This window comes from Hyperoodon ampullatus (genome assembly GCF_949752795.1).
Source record: "Hyperoodon ampullatus genome assembly, chromosome: X".
Classification (NCBI taxonomy): Eukaryota; Metazoa; Chordata; class Mammalia; order Artiodactyla; family Ziphiidae; genus Hyperoodon; species Hyperoodon ampullatus.
The window spans coordinates 103,611,089-103,633,150 of record NC_136913.1 but is presented as its reverse complement, the minus strand read 5'-3'; the positions used below and the strand labels follow the sequence as shown (position 1 = coordinate 103,633,150).

Here is a 22,062-nt window from a genome sequence, read left to right as displayed (position 1 = left end):
CAGTCTCGGGCTTCCCTGGTGGCGCAGTGGTTGAGGGTCCGCCTGCCGATGCAGGGGACACGAGTTCGTGCCCCGGTCCGGGAGGATCCCACGTGCCGCGGAGCGGCTGGGCCCGTGAGCCATGGCCGCTGAGCCTGCGCGTCCGGAGCCTGTGCTCCGCAACGGGAGAAGCCGCAGCAGTGAGAGGCCCGCGTACCGCAAAAAAAAAAAAAAAAAAGTACAAGGTCTCCAGTAGAGCTTAGACTTGAGCAGCCTCACTCGGAACCCGAAGGATGAGCCGGCCTGGTTGCCCCACCGGCTTCTTTATACGGATACACACATCCCGTCCCATTGGCAGGACCGCCTAGGTCCGGGGAAGGAATTTGTCGACGTACTCGGAACTGTTTACAACGTTTTCTCGGGCTCGGGTGGTGTCGTGGTTGCTGGTCCTGGTAGCCAAGGCGACGGAGATCTTCCCAGCTCGCGAGAGCGCCCCCTTCTCCCACGGCTTCGGGGACCCAGCAACAGCTATGGCTCCGGTGTCTGGCTCCCGCAGCTCGGAGTGGGAGGCCTCGGGCTCCGGGGTGAAGCGTCGCAGTTCGTCGAAGAGCCCTAAGCCCAGCAGATCCTCTCGCTCCCCGCGGGGCCGCCGCTCTCGCTCGCACTCTTGCTCTCGGTCCGGGGACCGGAATGGCCTTAGCCATCAACTGAATGGCCCCAGCCAAGGCTCCCGAAACCAGTCCTACCGCTCCCGTTCGCGGTCACGCTCTCGAGAGCGGCCCTCCGCGCCGCGGGGCGCCCCTTTCGCTTCTGCCTCCTCGTCCGCCTATTATGGCGGCTACTCACGCCCCTACGGGAGCGACAAGCCATGGCCTAGCCTCCTGGACAAGGAGAGGGAAGAGAGCCTGCGGCAGAAGTGAGTGAAACGAACGCACCTTATCTTTCGTGAGCCCACCAGCCTTCAGTGTCCGATTTATCGTTCATCTTGCTCCCGACTATACCCATTTCGCTCTCTCTCCCTGACTTGCGCCCATTTTCATCCCTTCCTTTAGTCCACCCACGATAACAGCTTATTCGCCTTTTCTGCCCTAGGTTTTCACTCAAACCCGGGCCTCTTCATCTAGTGCCCTGGTCTCCCTCAACCCCCTCCTGCCTCCTGGCTTGTAGCGGACATGGCCAAGAGCCTCAGACGTACTGGAATTATAGCATTTACTTGGTGTGTCGTTATCATTCGTGAGCATGTTTTATTCCCCACTAGACTGAGCTCATGGAAAGGAGGAGCCCGGTTTTATTGATCACAAAATTCACAGTGCCTAGCACTTTGTAGGCGCGCAACCATTGCTTGTTGAATGATCAAACAGGTTTGAGATGATAGGGTAAGTGAGTGGAATTGTTTTGTAGCGATTTGGGAAGGGTTGAGATTAAGGTTTAAATTGGAGGGGAGGAAAACCTCTGAAACAAGATGTTTGAATAAATGTAGGAAAAGTGATCTGCTAAACTGTAGATTGGACTACACTGAGAAAGATCTTGTTAAGTGGTCTCAATCTTGACCATGAGAAATGAGGTCAGGGTGAGATCAGATCTCCTCTAATGAGACTGAGTATTGGAGTGGAGAATGAATAGTTTAAGAAGGAGAGAGGAAAAGGGTTATAATTATTGCTTTGTAAGTTTAAAATTTTTTTTTTACTTTTTAAAAATTGAATTATAGTTGATGTACAGTGTTTTAAGTTACAGGTGTACAATATAGTGATTCACAATTTTTAAAAGTTATACTTCATATATAGTTATTATATGCTTTGTAAGTCTTAATATCTAACACTTATTGCTTGTTGAATTGTGTATCAGTTACTGTACTGAGTGCTTTACCATACTGTATGTGTTTTTTAAAAACCAGGAAATTAAAAAGTATAACAGGCATTTAGGAGCAGGTTAAGGTTCCAACAGGTGAGAGATGTCTTCATGAATCTTTTTCTTCCAGGAGTGGGAGGTAATAAAACGTAGTGATGAAGAGGACAGGCTCCAGAATCAGACTGCCTGAGTTTGAAGCCATCCTTTGCTGCTTAATAGTTGTGTGACCTTGGGCAAGTCACTTAACCTCTCTGAGTTTCATTTCTTCACCATTTAAAAGGGGATAAAATAGCACAAAAGCTTTTTAAGAGTTGTAATGACTTAGTGCCTGGAACATAATAAATAGTCCTTAAGTGTTAGCTGTTAGTGTTTTGGGCATGGGAGCAGAAACAGTAAAAACAGTCCTGAGTTAGGTTGGAGACCTACTTTTCCAAATTAGAATTTCCAGAAAGTTACCCCCAGGCTGTGTCGATCAAAAAGCATCCAGTTTTCTTATTAGACATTCCTCACCAAAAGATGTCAGAATTCCTTGGATGAAATTTGCATTTGTACATTTAGAAGATAAATAATTTATCTTAAGAGTACAGATGAAGTCAGGTGGCGGGAGGGATAAGAACTTGACTGCTTGCTTTTTTCAGCCTGTCAGACATTCTTTGTCCTATATGTATATATTCAAAGTTTGTCTATAAGTATGTCCCCATTAGATTTTTTTTAATCTTTATTGGAGTATAATTGCTTTACAATGGTGTGTTAGCTTCTGCTTTATAACAAAGTGAATCAGCTATACATATACATATATCCCCATATCTCCTCCCTCTTGCGTCTCCCTCCCACCCTCCCTATCCCACCCCCCCATCCCGCCCCTCTAGGTGGTCACAAAGCACTGAGCTGATCTCCCTGTGCTATGCGGCTGCTTCCCACTAGCTATCTATTTTACATTTGGTAGTGTGTATATGTCCATGCCACTCTCTCATTTTGTCCCAGCTTACCCTTCCCCCCACCCATGTCCTCAAGTCCATTCTCCAGTAGGTCTGCGTCTTTGTTCCCGTCCTGCCCCTAGGTTCTTCATGACCATTCTTTTTTTTTGTTTGTTTTTAGATTCCATATATATGTGTTAGCATACGGTATTTGTTTTTCTCTTTCTGACTTACTTTACTCTGTATGACAGACTCCAGGTCCATGTTACTTCAAGTGGGAAACCTGAGTCTGACTCTGCATGATTACACCTTTTACCCTGAATAAAGAAGAAAACTAATTTATTTTTAATAAATCAAACCAATTATATTTATTTTGTAAGGTTTTTTTTTAAACAAGTGGCATCACAGCAGCTAAACTTTGAGGAATTAAGCCTTAGTTTTTTTGTGTTTTGTGTGTGTGTTTATAAGTAATATCAAAAATTAAAAGAAGAGATCACAAACACAAGAAAAACAAAAAATTTTGTGTCTTCCAAGAGTAGATAGAGGATTTACTCCTTTTTGAAAAAGGAATTAAAGGGAAAACAGAGAAAACAAGTGCTGTATCTCATTGAGTACAGTTTTTGTCAAATAAAACTTTTCTTTCACTTTCAGAGCTCCTTTTATTTTCTACTTCTAATGCTTTGTTGTTATTTTCTTCATTACTTCCTGAGTTTCTGAAAACAGAAGGTTTGACCTTATCAAAAGTAGAGAATTCTCTTCACTTTCATAAGGATACATAAACAAATGAAGTTATTTCCAGATGTAAGACTGTCTCTGTCACATATTGCAGAAGGTGAAAGAAGCAGTTAGGAGCTCTGTCGTGCATGTGGCAGAAGGGACACACTCGACAGCCTCCCAGGCTGAATTTCTGGCCCGGCCTGTCAGGCTGTCTGTAGTCTGTACCATTTGATAGGACTGTCAGAACATCAGATCCTAAGTGTTGAGTTTTCATTTAAACCAAGTTTTTATTAGTTTAAAGTTTCAACTGTAAAGGGAAAATGGAACTTAACTGGACTCCTTTGACTTTTATTGTATATTTAGGATACAGTTTAGCCATGGAGTTATAATTTAACTGCTTATCTCTTCTAGGAGATTAAGTGAGAGAGAGAGGATTGGAGAATTGGGAGCTCCTGAAGTATGGGGACTTTCTCCAAAGAATCCAGAACCAGAGTAAGTGATTTAAAAATATATATTTTAAATGCAACATTTGTTTAAATCCAGAGTCTATTGTCAAATTTTTTGTTAAGAACTTTAACTACAGCTCTTTTTTTTCCTCTTGTGATTTATGCTATTCTACTCCTTAAGTTTTAAAAACATTGGACATACCTAAGGATTAAAACATGCTCCTAGTGGATTTTAGCATGCTAATTGTTCTCTTTAAGTTGTAATTCATGAGGTGCTAATTTCCTATTCATAGAAGAGTTCAGTGTTGAAACAAACACATTTATATTATTTTGAATTATTTTTTCTCAATCCAGTAACTGATTGAATGTCAGACATTAGCATTAAAAAGCGTTTTTTTAAATGAATATACTGATATGGGTTTGTTTAGTTTCCTGCATACAGCATTGTTGAAGGCCTAATGCTTTTTCTTTTTGCCCATTTTTTTTTTCTCTTTGGTGCTGTTCATAAGCTGCTTCTTCCCTCTCCTTTATCTCTGTGTTTTCTTTAGATTGAGTTGAGACAATGTGCTTGACAGGTAAACCTGTTATTTGTAACAGGGTGATAAAGCATTATTATCTGAAAGTTCTTTTTTCTTCTTAAAAAAATTATTTTTTTCCCACCACCTGTTATTTTTTTATTGAGGTATAATTGACATACAATATTAGTTTCAGGCATACAACATAATGATTTGATATTTGTATATATTGCAAAACAATCACCACAATAAGTCTAGTTAACATCCATTACCATACATAGTTATAAAATATTTTTTCTTGTGATGAGAACTTCGAAGATTTACTTTCTTAGCAACTTTCAAATATGCAATACAGTATTATTATTATTATTTTATTTTTATTTTTGACTGAGTTGGGTCTTTTTCACTGCTCCCGGGCTTTCTCTAGTTGCGGCGAGCGGGGGCTACTCTTTGTTGCGGTGCACGGGCTTCTCATTGCGGTGGCTTCTCTTGTTGCAGAGCATGGGCTCTAAGTGTGCGGGCTTCAGTAGTTGCGACTCACAGGTTCTAGAGTTCAGGCTTAGTAGTTGTGGCACATGGGCTTAGTTGCTCCGCGGCACGTGGGATCTTCCCAGACCAGGGCTCGAACCCGTGTCCTCTGCATTGGCAGACGGATTCTTGACCACTGCGCCACCAGGGAAGCCCCAGTATTATTAACTGTAGTCGCCATGCTATACATTACATCCCCAGGACTTATTTATTTTATAACTGGAAGTTTGTACTTTTTTATACCCTTCACACATTTTACCCATGCCCCACCCTCTGGCAACCATCATTCTGTTCTCTGTATCTGCAAGCTTGGTGGTTTTTTGTTTTTTGTTTTTTAGAGTTCACATATAAGTGAGATCATATGATATTTGTCTTTCTCTGTGTGACTTATTTCATTTAGCAAATGCCCTCACAGTCCATCCATGTTGTCTAAAATGGCAAGATTCTTTCTTTTTTAAGGATGAATAATATTCTACTGTGGTGTGTGTGTGTGTGTGTGTGTGTGTGTATTTCTCACAGTTCTTTTTTATCCATTCATCTGTTCATGGATATTTGGTTGTTTCTATATCTTAGCTATTGTAAATAATGCCACAGTGAGCATGAGAATGCAGATATCTCTTTGAGATACTGATTTTATTTCCTTCAGATATATATCCAGATGGAATTGGAATTGTTGGATTATATGGTAGTTCAATTTTTAATTTTTTGAAGAACCTCCGTACTGGATTCTATAATGGCTGTACCAATTTATATTCCCACTAACAGGGTACAAGTGTTCCCTCTTCTCCACATCCTCACCAACACTTGTTATCTCCTGTCTCTTTGACAATATTCATCCTAACAGGTGTGAAGTGATATTTCGTTTTGGTTTTGATTTGCATTTCCCTGATCACTAGTGATGTTGAGCATCTTTTTATGTACCTGTTGGCCATCTGTGTGTCTTCTTTGGAAAAATGTCTATTCAGATCCTCTGCCTATTTTTAAATCACATTTTTTGTTTGTTTGCTATTGAGTTGTATGAGTTCTTTATATATTTTGGATATTAACCCCTCATCAGATATGACTTGCAAATATTTTCTCCCATTCAGTGGGTTGCCTTTTCATTTTGTTGATGGTTTCCTTTGCTGTGCAGAAGCTTTTTAGTTTGATACAGTCACACTTACTGATTTTTGCTTTTGTTACCATTACTTTTGGTGTCAAATCCAAAAAATCATTGCCAAGACCTATGTCAAGGAGCTTACCACCTATGTTTTCTTCTAGGAGTTTTATGGTTTCAGGTTTTACATTCAAGTCTTTAATCCATTTTGAGTTAATTTTTGTGTAATGGTGTAAGATAGTGGTCCATTTCATTCTTTTGCATGTAGCTATCCAGTTTTCCCAGCACCATTTATTGAACAGACTGTCCTTTCCTCATTGTATATTATTGGCTCCTTTGTCATAAATTAATTGACCATATATACATGGATTTATTTCTGGGCTATCTGTTTTGTTCCATTGATCTATATGTCTGTTTTTATGGCAGTACCGTACTGTTTTGATTACTGTAGCCTTGTAGTATAATTTGAAATGAGGGAGCATGTTGCCTCGAGCTTTGTTCTTCTTGCTCAAGATTGCTTTGGCTGTTCAGGGTCTTTTGTGGTTTCATGCAGATTTTAGGACTGTTTGTTCTATTTCTGTGAAAAAATACCATTGGAATTTTGGTAGGGATTTCATTGAATCTGTAGATTGCTTTGGGTAGTATGGATATTTTAACAATATTAATTCTTCCAATCTGTGAGCATAGAAAATCCATTTCTTTGTGTCTTCTTCAATTTATTTCATCAATGTCTTATAGTTTTCAGTGTACAAGTCTTCCACCTCCTTGGTTAAATTTATTTCTAGGTATTTCATTCTTTTTGATGGAATTGTATTCTTAGTTTCATTTTCTGATAATTCGTTATTAGTGTATAGAAATGCAACGAATTTCTGTGGATTGATTTTGTATCCTGCAACTTTACTGAATTCATTTATTGGTGCTGACAGTCTTTTGGTGGAGTCTTTGGGATTTTCTATATATAATATCATATCATCTGCAAATAATGACAGTTTTACTTCTTCCTTTCCAATTTGGGTGCCTTTTATTTCTTGTTCTTGCCTAATTGCTCTGGCTAGGACTTCCAGTACTATGTTGAATAAAAGTGGTGAGAGTGGACATCCTTGTCTTGTTTAGCTTTTCACCATTGGGTATGATGTTAACTGTGGGCTTGTCATATATTGTCTTTATTATGTTGAGATACTGAAACTTGTTCTAACAGATGCCTTTAAAATACTCAAAGAGGGCTTCCTGGTGGTGCAGTGGTTAAGAATCTCCCTGCCAATACAGGGGACATGGGCTTGAGCCCTGGACCGAGAAGATCCCACATACCGCGGAGCAACTAAGCCCAGGTGCCACAACTACTGAGCCTGCGCTCTAGAGCCCGTGAGCCACAACAACTGAAGCCCACGTGCCTAGAGCCTGTGCTCTGCAACAAGGGGAGCCATCGCAATGAGAAGCCCGCGCACCGCAACAGAGAGTAGCCCCTGCTCGCCGTAACTAGAGAAAGCCCGTGCGCAGCAGCAAAGACCCAACACAGCCAAAAATATAAATAAATAAATAAATGCATTTATTTTGAAAGAATACTCAAAGAATTAGAGTTGAAAGGAATCCTAAAAATAATTTTCTAGGCAATTTCTAAATTATTCCAGATGTGATCTTCAGAGGAAAAGACTGTGATATGGAAATTCCCTTTTTAAGCTATTGTAGAATGTTAATAACACTCATTTTCAGAATTCTCTTACAAGAGGATGAAATCTCTATAGCTGTAGTGTGTTAGATTCTTGCTCTGGGGAGACAGAACAGTTGCTGCTCTACCGTATGTCTGTTCCACAAGTAGAATGAAATTATTAAGTCTTCTCTCGGCCTCCTTATCTCCAGTTTCTCTCCTCTTTGCTTGTGGTTCCTGTTTCCCTGCATTTGCCCTGTGGTTTCTTCGAAAATATAAATCCTTCATGCTGCTTTCAGTGTGAATTGCATTTTTTTACTCGAAAGCTTTATGCAAATGTAAATTATTATTCTACTATTATGAAGGTGGTTGGCCGATAAGCTGTACTGTTACAAAAGCAGTCCGGTGCTGGCTTTGAATGGTTCTTGGACAATCAATTTGTTACTGAAAAATTTTAAGTGTATATTTTTATACTCCGTGGTCCATATTTTATCACTTTCCTGATTCTTACTACAATTTTCTTTAAATTCAGCTCTGATGAACATACACCAGTAGAGGACGAAGAGCCAAAGAAAAGCACCACTTCAGCTACTACTTCAGAAGGTATTTTTTAAATATAGGACTTTTTTATTGAGAAGTTTAAAAAATACGTTTATAAATAGTTGAACATTAGACTTTACTCAAATCGCCTGTCATCGATTCCTTTTCAGTATTTTTAATACAATAAAATTGATGCTCAGAAATACTTCTTTAGAAGTTAGTTTTTTATTTGTATTTTATGTAGAAGAAAAGAAGAAGAAGAAGAAGTCTAATCATTCAAAAGAAAGGTCCAAGAAAAGGAGGAAGAAAAAATCATCTAAAAGAAAACACAAGAAGTATTCTGATGATAGTGACAGTGACTCTGATTCTGAAACAGACTCCAGTGGTAAGAAAGCCAACATCCTTCTGTGAGCCTTGCTTCAAAACTAGTTGTACTTCTTGAAAGCTTATTTTAGAAGAAGGTTCTTAAAAACAATAATAGCCAAGAGTTTTGAACACTCACTGACTTTGTGTTGGGCACTCTGATAAGTGCTTGATATGCATTATTGATATTTAATCCACACAGTCACTGTAGGACACATCTTAGAGATGGAGAAATGGAGGCCCAGAACAGGTTATAAGTACCGCACCCAAGGCCACACAGTTGGGATTCAAACCTAAGCCATGTGACTCCAGATTGGCTGTGTGTAGCTGTATAAGGCATGTGGCACCGAACCAAGTTGGGGTTAGTCTGTGAGACGTATGGTACCAAACCAAGCCACAGGGGGCTGCCTCAGCCCAGTGGAGCAGCTTTTTTGTGAGATTCTCACACTCAATGGGCACCTTTGTGCAATTTTCAAAAAGGTACACCATAGGGGACTCACTCAGGCCAGCAGCTGATTTATGTATCACACTTCCTGTGGGGCGGCACATCACAAAAAAGTCACCTTTTTGCACCCTCTCCTGGCTGATGGCTGACAGAGGGTGCCTCCTCTGGGGACACGTTACACTAAGGCACCCCTTCCTCTGATGTCACCTGGGTTTCCTGGCCCTCACTGTCACCTTTCTTCCTCACTGCTAGAAGGCTGAGCTTTCTTGAAGCGCAAATCTGAGCATGGCGGTCCCTACTTAAAATCCTTCCGCAGTTCTCCATGGCCTTCAGGGTAAAGTCAGATCCCGATTGATCTCTCGCACCACATGTACCCTGTGGCTCTCCTACAGCATCCTCTTTGGCCTAAGGATGACTTTCCATCTCCTTGATACTGCACGTCCTTTCTCTTGACTCTGTCGCTTGATACAGAGAGTCCGTCTGCCTACAATGCCGGTCTCTCCCTGCACGCGGCTTGGCTTACTCATTGCTATGATGGGCATGCATTACTTTTGTAATGAAACTGATTTTAAAAAGAACTAGCTTAAGAGTCACCTTTTCCTGGTCAACCGTTCCTCAACCACTATCCCCAAATCGGCCTGATTTTGAGACTCCTCTGTATGCCCAGAGCACCCCATGCTTCCCTCTCACTGAGATTCTACTTGCTTCTTTCCCTGTGGTCTCCTCCACTAGAATGAGCTCCTGGAAAGCAAACCCCCAAACACACACATCATGAAAATACTCAAACATTGAGAAAACTAAAGGGAGTGGTGTAATTAATGCCATGTACAGTATTTGTCACTCAGGTTTAACATTTGTTAGCATTTTGACATATTTGCTTCAAATAGGGATTTTTTTGTTGAGATAGTCAAGGTAAATTACAAATATCACACTGCCACCCTAAATATTTCTGTATACCCCTCTAAACAATAAGGACATTTTCGTATCTAACCACAATACTATTATCTCATGCAATAAGGTTAATAATAATACCCTATATAACCAAATGCAACTTAATTTCTATGTCCCCCATACCTAGCACATTTCCTAACAAGTAGAAATGAATGTTTGAATGAATTTGAATGAATGAATTTCTCTGTAACAACAAATGGAAGAGTAATAAGATATTTATCTACTCAAGAGTATTGGGGTTTTAGAGTTAAAAATTTTTTTAATTATAATGTGCTTTAATTTGCAGATGAAGATACAAAAAGGAGAGCAAAGAAAGCCAAGAAAAAGGAAAAGAAGAAGAAACGCAGATCGTCAGTTTTTCTCTTTAATTTTTATTATGGAAAAGTTCAAAAATATAGAAAATTATATAAAATAGAGTAATGGACCTCCATGTAACCACCACCCAGCTTGAACAATTATCAACTCATTGGCAGTCTCTGCTGCCCGCCCCCCCATTATTTTGAAACCAATACCAGATATCATTTCATCCATAAAGCTGCGAGTTTCTCTAAAAGATAGGCATTCTTTAAAAAAAAAAAAGTACAATACTGTTAATCCGCCTAAAATGTTTAACAGTAATTGTTCATTCAATTCTCAGTAGTTTTTGGTATAGTTTATTCAAATTAGGATCCGAACAATGTACATAAATTGTGATTGGTTGATATGTCTCTTACATCTCTTTAAATAGATAGCTTCCCCTTCCCTTTTTGTTCCTGCAAATTTTTTGTAGCAGAAACAAAATCATTTGCCCTGGAGGGTTTCCTGCAGTATGGATTTTGCTGGTTGTATTCTTACAGTGTTCTTTTAACACGTTTTCTGTCCTTTGTATTTCCTGTAGATTGACAGTTAGGTCTAGACACTTGTTAAGGTTCAGATTTGAGTTTCTGGCGGGAATACTTCATAGGCAGTGCTGTGTACTTGCAGCAGGAGGCAGATAATGTCTGGTTGTCTCTTTTTGTCTTATTAACCGGCATCAGTAGCCATTGTCTAGGTCCCTTATATCATTGCCAAGTGGTGATGGTCTACTTCTGGCTTTCTTTCTTCATGTATTAGGTAGAATAATTCTATATGAGAAACCTGCCCTCATTAACTACTTGGTTACTCTGAAGTATAGTTGGTATAGTAAGGGCAGAATAATTGCTTACTTTTTTTGTTTTATGAGTTTTCAAAATAATGAGTTGGGGTTTTTTAGTATCATTAAGAACCCAAGAATTCGAACATATTTGATGTATTTTAATCCATTACACTGAAAATTGTTGATGTTCAAATTGGTAAGAGCTGTTTTTAATTTTTTTTAATTTTTAAAATAAATGTATTTTATTTATTTATTTATTTTTGGCTGCATTGGGTCTTTGTTGCTGTGTGCGGACTTTCTCTAGTTGCAGTGAGCGGGGGCTACTCTTTGTTGCCCTGTGCGGGCTTCTCATTGTGGTGGCTTCTCTTGTTGTGGAGCACGGTCTCTAGGCGCACGGGCTTCAGTAGCTGTGGCACGCGGGCTTCAGTAGTTGTGGTTCGTGAGCTCCAGAGCGCAGGCTCACTAGTTGTGGCACACGGGCTTAGTTGCTCCGTGGCATGTGGGATCTTCCCAGACCAGGGCTCGAACCCATGTCCCCTGCATTGGCAGGCGGATTCTTAACCACTGCGCCACCAGGGAAACCCAAGAGCTGTTTTTTAAACTGCTTTATTTCTGCTGTCTTTCTACAACATGAGAACTATATTTTATTGTTCCCTTAGCGATCTTTTTTTTTTTTTAATAAATTTATTTATTTATTTTTGGCTGCATTGGGTCTTCGTTGCTGCGCGTGGGCTTTCTCTAGTTTTGGCGAGCAGGGGCTACTCTTCATTGCAGTGCCTGCGGGCTTATTGCGGTGGCTTCTCTCATTGCGGTGCACAGGCTCTAGAGCACAGGCTCAGTAGTTTTGGCGCGTGGGCGCTAGAGTGCAGGCTCAGTGGTTGTGGCACACGGGCTTACTTGCTCTGTGGCATGTGGGATCTTCCTGGACCAGGGCTCAAACCCGTGTCCCCTGCATTGGCAGGCAGATTCTTAACCACTGTGCCACCAGGGAAGCCCCGGGATCTTTTTTTTATAGTGAAACATGATTTGGTTAAATAAGTTAGATTTTTATAATTAAAGTTCTTCTCTAATAAGTTTGAATTAGCTGAGCAACCAGATCATTTCAGTCAGTCCTTCATTGCCTTGAAAAAAAATAAGATGCCCTTTAGCATGGGAATATTAAATCAATTTATATCAAATTATAATCATTACAGGAAGAAATATAAGAAAAAGAAGTCTAAGAAGAGCAGAAAAGATTCCAGTGATTCAAGTTCTAAAGAGTCCCAAGAAGAGTTTCTGGAGAATCCCTGGAAGGATCGATCAAGTAGGTTCTTCTGATAGACTTCGACTCAGGACAGATAAAACATTAAATTAACTGATTAGTCAAAATGTGAATATGTTTCTGAACATCTTTTGTGCAGAGCCTGAAGAACCCTCAGATTTGATTGGCCCAGAGGCTCCCAAAACACTTGCCTCTCAAGATGATAAACCTTTGAAGTAAGTAAGAGTGTGTTTATAATCTCTAAAGTACCTTCCCAAAAGTATGGTCCTAACTTCCTCTTCCAAGCTTATCTTCCTCTACTCCCTTATTTAGACGCCAGGTTCCAACTGAGCTGAACTAAAACTTCCCTGTATTCTCTGTGCACTTTCACCTTATTTCTCCCCCAATGTGCCTTCCCTTCTTTCCCCAGCCCTGATTTCTTTACCACCCCCAATTTCTTCCCGTTAAAATGCTTAACATTCTTCAAAGCCCTTTTCAAAAGGAGGGGGCATATGCTGATTCCCGATATCTTCCCTCCACAGGTAGGTGTGATTCCTACCCCTCTTTATTTTTTATTTATTTATTTATTACTTTGCTTTATTTTTATTTATTTATTTGTTTGTTTGTTTGTTTTGGCTGCATTGGGTCTTCATTGCTGCACACATGCTTTCTCTAGTTGCAGTGAGTGGGGGCCACTCTTCATTGCTGTGCACGGGCTTCTCATTGCAGTGGCTTCCCTTGTTGCAGAGTACGGGCTCTAGGTGCACTGGCTTCAGTAGTGTGGCACACGGGCTCAGTAGATGTGGCTCGTGGGCTCTAGAGCGTAGGCTCAGTAGTTGTGGTGCATGGGCTTAGTTGCCCCACGGCATGTGGGATCTTCCTGGACCAGGGATCGAACCCATGTCCCCTGCATTGGCAGGTGGATTCTTAACCACTGCACCACCAGGGAAGTCCTCCTACCCCTCTTTAATCCTTTAGTCCTCATAGCGTTTTCTTTCTTTTGTGCAATGTGTTACATATTCTACGTTGTATTAGTGTTATATCATCCTTATTAATATGTAAGTGCCATAAGAACAGATTATTTTTATATTACAAGCTTTGAGTTTAATAGCTATTCAAGAAGAATTCAATGAATTGAATGAAGTGATGGTAGTTTTCAAAGTCCCCTTGAATGAAAGTTATTTGAGAACCGTTACTGTATAGCATTATTATTGGTTATAAGTCTAATAAATATGTTAATTTGAGATATATTATTTCTTTACTTTTTTTTTTAAAGGGAAAAAGGTAAAAGGAATTCGCTGGAGGCAGAAGCAATAAAGGCAGTACCTGTGGGGAAAATTGATCCATAATTGTAAACCATGAATATATGGTCACTAACATCAGTTCTTTTATTCTTCCAAAGTATCTCTGCATTTCTGGGTTAGTGATATAGGTCACAGTGCAGTGTTCCCTAGTTAAGTTTAAGTTATTTACATTGGGCTTCCCAGCATGCTGCCCAGCAACTGTTATTCCTACTGTTCTCTGAGAGAAATGGTTTTTTATGCTCTCTTTAGCTGATGAACTTTTTATAATGAACCTTTTCTGAATTCTATATTACTTTGTAGCTATGGCCATGCTCTGTTACCTGGTGAAGGTGCAGCTATGGCTGAATATGTAAAAGCTGGAAAACGTATCCCACGAAGAGGTGAAATTGGCTTGACAAGTGAAGAAATTGCATCATTTGAATGCTCGGGTTACGTAATGAGTGGTAGCAGGTATGTTCTTGGCATTGAGGTCAGTTTCCTTTCTCACTACCAAAATTATATTTTGGTGACAGATTTTCATTAAGTGACCATTCCTAATGAAAAGTAAAGTATAAATATTGGTTTAATATTGGTTTTGTTAGTATAAATGTAGTTGTCTAAAATTCCAGGTAGGTATGCAACTCGGCTGTGTCTCCAACTTCAAAGAATCAGTCTTTTCAGTGTCCTTTTCTAATCCATATTTTGGTACAGATAGTTTATCCTCCGGAGGATATAGTTAAATTCAGCTATTTATCACTGCCCCACGAGGAATGTGGCATTCTGGTAGTTAGGAAAGCATTTACATAAGACAGTGTTTCCTGTTTTCTGAGTTTGCCTCTAGTTCTCTGTGGAGTCAGAGAACATGGACTCTCTAGTTCTCTGGACTCTGAGAATAAAGAGCAGAAAAGGATTATGGCAGAGATCAGATTTAGCATGAGAAAAGGAATACAAAATTGGGAAGAGAAAGCAAAGTCCCAGGAAGAACAAGGAGAGTGAACTAATAGGGTATCAGATCAAACTGAATTTTGGATTTTTTAAAACTTCATAAACTTTTAAAAGTGGGTAAATATAAAAGTAGGTAAACATTTTTAAGTGAAATTGGAGGCAAATATTTGTGGAACCCCTGAAGCATCTCCAGAATCTTGGAATTCTGAGGACTGATATTTGAAAACATTATATCTAAGGACCAATAAGACAAGAAAAAGAAATTAGAGGCATAAGAATTAGAACAGAGGATATAACACTGTCATTTTTTGTGAATGATATGATTTTTTACATAGAAAATCCTAAAGAATCTTCAGATAAGTTACAGATAATAGGAAGGTTTAACAAATAGTTGTATATAATGTTAACACCCAAAAATCAATTGCATTTCTATGTACCAGCAACAAAGAACTAGAAAATGCAGTTAAATAAAAAGAAAACATTTATAATAGTATCAGAGAATATGAAGGACTTAGGAATAAATCTTCACAAAAGATGTCCAAGACCTTTACAGGGAAAACTATAAGACATTATTAAGAGACATTAAAGAAGACCTAAATCAATGGAGAGGTATCATGTTCATGAATAGGAAGGCAATATTGTAAAGTTGTCAGTTCTTCCAAAATTAATCTGTAGATTCAGTGCAGTTCCAATCAAAATCACAACTGAGATTTTCATGAAACGTAATAAGATGGTTCTAAAATTTATATGTTAGACTAGAGGGCCAAGAATAGCCATCTTACTTCTGAAGAGGAGCAGGAAGGTGATTTGCCCTACCATATATGAGGGCTTATTATGAAGCTTGCAGCACTTTGGAAAGAGTGGTGTAACAAATGAACTGTTCAACGGAATAAAATACAGAGCCCAGGGACAGAGCCATACACGTGTGGAACTTCGTTACATGAAAGAGCTGGTATGTCAGATCAGTGGGGAAAGAATGAACTAGGCAATAAATGGAGCAGGAAGAAAATCGTTATCTGTATGGAAAAAGCTGAAAGTAGAACCCTGTATCACCATATTTAAAAATCATTGCAGCTAGATCAGGAGTTAAACATCAAAAACAACTTTAATACTCTTAGTATAAAATATGAGGAGATTTCTGTTAGATCTTGGGGTGGGGAAGCATTTCTTAAAGAAGACCAAAAAGATGCACTAACTATAAAATAATATATTGATAAATTTGCCTGAGTTAAAAATAAGAACTTTTGTTCATCAAAAGACATCTTAAAATAAGTAAAAAGACAAGTTCCAAGCTGGGATAAGATCTTGTAATACACACAACAGATAGTTAGTATTGAGAGTATTTAAAGAATATCTATAAACAATCCAAAAGAAAAGTGGGAAAATGACACAAACAGGCATTTGTCAGAAGGAAAAAATATATGGCCTACACATACAAAAAAGATGTTTGTTATCATTGGAAATGGAAATCAACATATGGAAATACCATTTTACACCCATTTGATAGAGAAAAGTTCAAAGTTCTAACAATTCCAAGCATTTGAGAGGATGTGGATCCACAGGCTCTCTTAAGTATTACCAGTGGTGGTGTAAATCGGTACAACCATTTTGGAAAACATTCTGACATTATCTTGGAAAGTTGAGCATTCACATATTTTATGACCCAGCAACTCCATACCTACATACCCAAGAGAATCTTTCCCGTGTACTAGGAGATGTGTACATTGATGTTTATTACAGCATCATTCACATGGCACTTTCCGTTCCAGATAAACTACCCACTATACCCTGAGCAACCTAAATACATTGCCATCTCCTTGACTTACCACCTGCCACTCCCCCACCTTCACACTAACCTGAAATGATTCTCCCCTCTTCTCCTTACTCAGTTTGCTCTGTTTTTCTAGGCATAGTTCAAGCTTCATCTTGAATTGATTGTGTAGGATTGGGTACATATACATAAAAGAGGCAGGTTTTCATAAAGTTTTCCTTCTAAATAGGCAGACCTTTTGAAGATGATGCAAGAGTTTCCCTCTGCCTCGACCCCTATACTTTACTGATTTGGTCCTTGTGCTAAAATCCCTTCTTTCTTTTCTTTGAGCTGCAACTGAATTCTAAGGAAGTTAAATCCACCCACAAAACTCACCCCAAAATTCAATTGTAAATTTAAACCTAGTTCTTTTGGTTGTATGATAAATTAGAACTTTGGAGAAGTTCCACCTGCTAGATGACAACTTAAATCTTATCTATCCTACTATCAAGTCTACATATCACTTAGGAAGTTTAATAATTTACCTGTTCCTAGTTGTTTTACTGGAAATAACAGAACCAGACTTAGGCCTTTAGTATTTGAAATTAATAACGTTCACCCTATTGACAGAACCACAGAGATCATTATTTGAATACTAGAAATGAATCAAAGGACATGTCAGCAGATAAAATGAATGACCTTTTGAAAATCTAACCCATTACAGAAAGTTTCTATTTGTCGGCTTTTTAAATAGACTACTCTGTATTAAGAAAGGATTAGTGAGGAAGCACTATGAAAATAATTACTGAGAAATTAAGCCAAAAATAAAATTATTTCCAGGCATCGCCGAATGGAGGCTGTGCGACTGCGAAAAGAGAACCAGATCTATAGTGCTGATGAGAAGAGAGCCCTTGCATCCTTTAACCAAGAAGAGAGACGAAAGAGAGAAAACAAGATTCTGGCCAGTTTTCGAGAGATGGTATACAGAAAAACTAAAGGGAAAGAAGACAAATAAAGATTTTCGTATTGTTCATCAGACTCTTTTTTTTTTAATTTTTATTTTTTTGTGGTACGCGGGCCTCTCACTGCTGTGGCCTCTCCTGCCGCGGAGCACAGGCTCCGGACATGCAGGCTCAGCGGCCATGTCTCACGGGCCTGGGCCTAGCCGCTCCGCGGCATGTGGGATCTTCCCAGGCCGGGGCATGAACCCGCGTCCCCTGCATCGGCAGGCGGACTCCCAACCACTGCGCCACCAGGGAAGCCCTCATCAGACATTTTTAACAACAAAAAAGAAAGTTTGGGTTCCATATATACACACAAAAAGATTACCATGATCTGAAAAAGCTTTACAGTGCTACTGTGCCTTCTATTTAATTCTTTCAGTCCTTCTATAAAAAGCTGCTTATTGATGTAACTTTAGCAAGCTCTTTGGGTTATTTTGGATTGACCAAAACAACCTTCTGGTTTAAAAATCCAAATTATGAATGAAACTCTACTGTGTTGAGGGAGGTGGCATTGAGAGAAGGTGCTGGTGAGGTGAGAAACTGCGCTCTCACACCACGGGACAGTGCTCCCATTAGCTCTACATGGTGCCCACTCCCCAACCCATACCAACTGAACTTGGGAGAAATTATCATTCCTCTATGTTGAAGGTGTTATAAATGGACTTTATAGAAACACACAGGAGGCCACTTTTGTTAACAAAATGAAAGCATGGCTGAAAAAAGCAAATCTGGAGTTTGAAGGTTGACTTGTATATTACAATATTATTGTCAGCTCTGGAAGTAATGTGTTTTGATTTTAGTCCCTACCTCCACCCCAAAACCAACAAACAAACCAAAAAGCAAACTAACCCACAGACTTGTTGAATTGAAAACGTGAACATTAGTTTTAAAATTCTTAATAGGCTAATTAAAAATGGTTATTTCAAATATAAAATATTGGGAAGTCTCCTGTTGTGCCAATGTAAGTACATTATTTCCATCTGAGCTGTATTTAGATCATTATTTGAATACTAGAAATGGATGGGAGTCAACAATGATCAGGAGTTTAATAAGGAAAAATATGAGTCATTGTTTTCATTGTTTTAACTTGGTTGCTTCATTAGGATGAAGCTAAAATGATGTTAAACGTTTTTAAAGTCTGTCCTTTGTAATACGCGGATTTCATTTTAAGCATTGTTAAACTTTTCAGTTTATTTTTTACATCTGTCATTCAGTTTAATCTGTAACTTCATATAGAACTCCTCACTTTCTCACGTTTTTATGGCTACTGTTGGCTTTTAAGTTTGGGGGAAATGGAAAATTCTGAGACTGTGAGATCATGATCTTTTTCTTCCCTCCTTTTGTTAAAGTTTAGTTGTTAGGACATACTAGCGAAGGGGGAGGGGATAGTAGAAGTTTTGGCTGTTTTTGTTAAGGTTGTTTTGAGCTGCATTATTATGTGCCTAGGATAAATTTAAATTATCTGAGTGATGGGGAATTTCTGACTTTGCTGTTATAAAATGCTCTCTCTCCTTATAATAAAGTTTTTTTTTAAATTTTTTTGAAGAGTACACTGCATTTATTTAACCCCATAAATTATAACATCATAACACATGTAAAATTTTTGTATTTTTAAAGTGCTTTGAAAGATATTTATTTTTTTTAACAAGTGGAAAATAATGTTCTTTAAAAGACATCAAACTTAGTGGAAAATGATATTACCAGAAGCATGTAAGGATTTGTTCATCCTCTTCAAGAAATGGGATTTTTATGTAAAATATATATGTAGCACTGAATGCCAAAATGATGGGTATGTGTGATTGGAATTAAAAATGAGATTTGCTAATAAACCCATCAGGATGGTGTCTTAAGTCAAGAACGACCTTGAGAGGGGAGAGGGAGGGGCGTTGGGTAATCAGTGCTTCCGGAGGTGAACCTCCTTGCCTTGTGATGGGTTTGAGTTAGTGGTCAGGACAGCCATTCAGACTGACAGTCCCCCGAACTTCTGCGGCTTCAGTGACAGGGACAGGAATGTGGTTGACTTGAATATTCTTCAGGCAGCCAAAAAAGGATTTCCACGCAGGAAGCTTCAGGGTTTTCAGATTAGCTGGGACACCTCCAATGTGCAGATGCTCCTGCGTGCAGGCAGTGGGGACAGGGTGCAGTCCAGCAGTGGAACTATAGTCTGCGTCCAGTTTCAGGTGCAGGATGTGCTGTTTTATGGTGACTGTCACTGAGTGCCACTGTCCATCACACAGAGATTGCTTTGGTGTGACCAATGTCAGGATCCCACCTGCCTCACTGCCCACAGAGGCCGTGACCTTTCCTGCCTCCATATAAACACATAAGTGCTCCCCGGGTTGACTTCCGATGTGAATTAGAATTCCAGTGAGACTTCTCAGGCGAATGCTGAAAACAAGCTTAAATTCTGGGCCCAAAAGCACGGAGTTAACTAGGATGACATGACCTCCTTCTTAAGAAAAATAGATGCCTTTCTCCAAAGAGCCATCCAAGCAGGGAGACACCCCAAAGCTTGCAGAAGCAGTGTCCAGGGGTTTCAAATCCAACTGAAAGTTCCTCAGGCCTCCCTACAAAGCTGTTTTGGGGGAGGGTCTTTGGTTTTCCTGATGGAGACGATCCCAGGTAAACTGGTGCTCTGAGGCTGACGGTGGAATTTCAGGGCAAACTTCCCTCCCGGGCCCTCAGACTATCCACAACCAAGCGCCCCCTTTCTCCATCTTGCCCAAATGCCACCGTGTGCCACTTCCCGTCACTGCACTTTGCTTTTGAGCTTCACTTTTTTCCCTCCTGCGCCCGGTGCAAAGACCAGACGTCCTTTTGAAAGATAAAGAGCCATAAAGGAGTTCTTAGTGTCTGAGTAAAACACGAGCCCTCTGGACGCCATTGTCTGCAAGTCCACGGCAAACTGTGACCTGGGTTTCAGCAACTCCTAGGGAAGCATGAATAGCAAGTGGCTGGTGGGACTGTCCCCAAACCTGAGGGCTCCGTGGCTGGCCTGGGCCTGTGGAAGTGGTGGGCAAGACCGGGCATCTCCCCACACCTTCAAGCTCCTTGGGGAGGTGGCTGGTGTGTCACGCAATGGCTGGTGGATATTGAAGAAATAAAAAACTAAAAAAATTTTTTTAATAAATAAATAAATAAATATCTTTCAAAGCACTTTAAAAATACAAAAATTTTACATGTGTTAAGATCTTATAATTTATGGGGTTAAATAAATGCAGTGTACTCTTCAAAAAAATGTTTTAAAACAAGGTAGTGAAATATACTTTATATACTTTATCAAAGTATAGATAAAATTTTTACTACTTAACATATGTTCTAGGAAAATGTCTAACTTTAACCCACAATTAATGAACCAAACAGCCAGTTGACATGTAGCAACATTCATGATCCCTGAATTTGAAGTGATTTCAATTTATCATCATTGTTGCCTAGCCTAATAAATGTATTATTTCCAAAAGTTAAAAGGAAACTAGGTCCCAAATTTGTGAGTCATAATCCATCCACTTCCCTGTGTAATAAAACCTAAATTTATATTGCCCATTTAAAAATTTTGTTCTCAGGAATTCCCTGGTGGTCCAGTGGTTAGGACTCGGCATTTTTCACTGCCGAGGGCCCAGGTTCAATCCCTGGTCGGGGAACTAAGATCCCACAAGCTGCGCAGGTGGCCAAAAAATTTTTTTTAAATAAAAATTTTGTTCTCTAAGAACATTACTTTTTGTTACTGGTTCCTACAGACTGAATGGGTTTGTTCTCTGATTTTCATTCAGTAGGCAGGGTAGTTTAAATGGAACAATTTTGTGATATATGAATATTGTGGATTTTCATTGGATTCTCCTGTCTCCTCCACAGAGTAGATACTCAACAAATGCTTGTTGAATAAATGAAAGAAAATATATTAATTTATTTCAGAACTTTATTATATCTTTCATCAAGGTTTTTTCAGGAAAGATCTGCCAAAGAATAGCTTCAGTAGCATGTTCTTTGGGAAAGAGGAGGGAAGAATAAAAGGGCTAAAAGTATTTTATTTTCAGCCTATTAGATTTACTGCTTCAAACTGTGTTTTAGTCACCTGAGCCATAAGTCAAATGGGAGGGCTATTGTATTTGAAATATATTTTTTGTTCTCCAAGGAGACTTACCTAGTTTCCCCCCTCCTCACCTGTTGCTCTGATGAGATTTCCCCTCCTTTTAAATTTATTGCACAGATGCAACAGTTAAAGAAGAAGAAGAAAGAAAAATTACTCACAGTCTTACCCCATCAATTGTCTTTAGTATTCTGTGTTCCCTTCCAGTGCTTGTGTACGTAAATACATATTCTGATGTACCTGTAAGTAATCACTCATAATTTTGTCTTTGGTGTTTTAAAACCTTGCAGCCAGGCAAGACAACCTCACAGGGATGGTAGGAACGATTTGGTGTGAGGATGGGAAGAAGACAAGAAATAGTAAGGGTGGCGATTGAACCTTCCCTGTTTCATTGCACCCAATCCTCAAGCCACCCTGGTGCCATCACAGCTGTGATGCTGTGTTGTGTCAGGTAGCACGCCCAGTTTCATAGTTTCAGAATGTGTTGTTTAACAGTGAGGCTTAACTTGCAGTAAATAAAGGGGTCTGTGAGTAGGGAAACCCTTCAGACTGGTTATATTATGAGCTGTAGAACTGTTGCCATTTTTCTGTTCCCTAGTTGTGCCCATGAAAGAGGTGTTTCCAGGCTAGAGACTTAGGCTCAAGTGGG

General features: G+C 39.5%; 1 protein-coding gene across 1 annotated transcript; it reads left to right on the top strand.

Moving 5' to 3' along the window:
- Window positions 1-449: 449 nt before the first annotated feature.
- Window positions 450-17,353, top strand: NKAP (NFKB activating protein). Its single transcript, XM_079727022.1, has 9 exons — window positions 450-895; window positions 3,873-3,953; window positions 8,224-8,294; window positions 8,476-8,616; window positions 10,277-10,340; window positions 12,298-12,407; window positions 12,505-12,580; window positions 13,949-14,098; window positions 17,163-17,353. The coding sequence occupies exons 1-9, from the start codon at window positions 510-512 to the stop codon at window positions 17,335-17,337; spliced, it is 1,254 nt and encodes a 417-aa protein (XP_079583148.1). The 5' UTR covers window positions 450-509; the 3' UTR covers window positions 17,338-17,353.
- The last annotated feature ends 4,709 nt before the right edge of the window (window positions 17,354-22,062 follow it).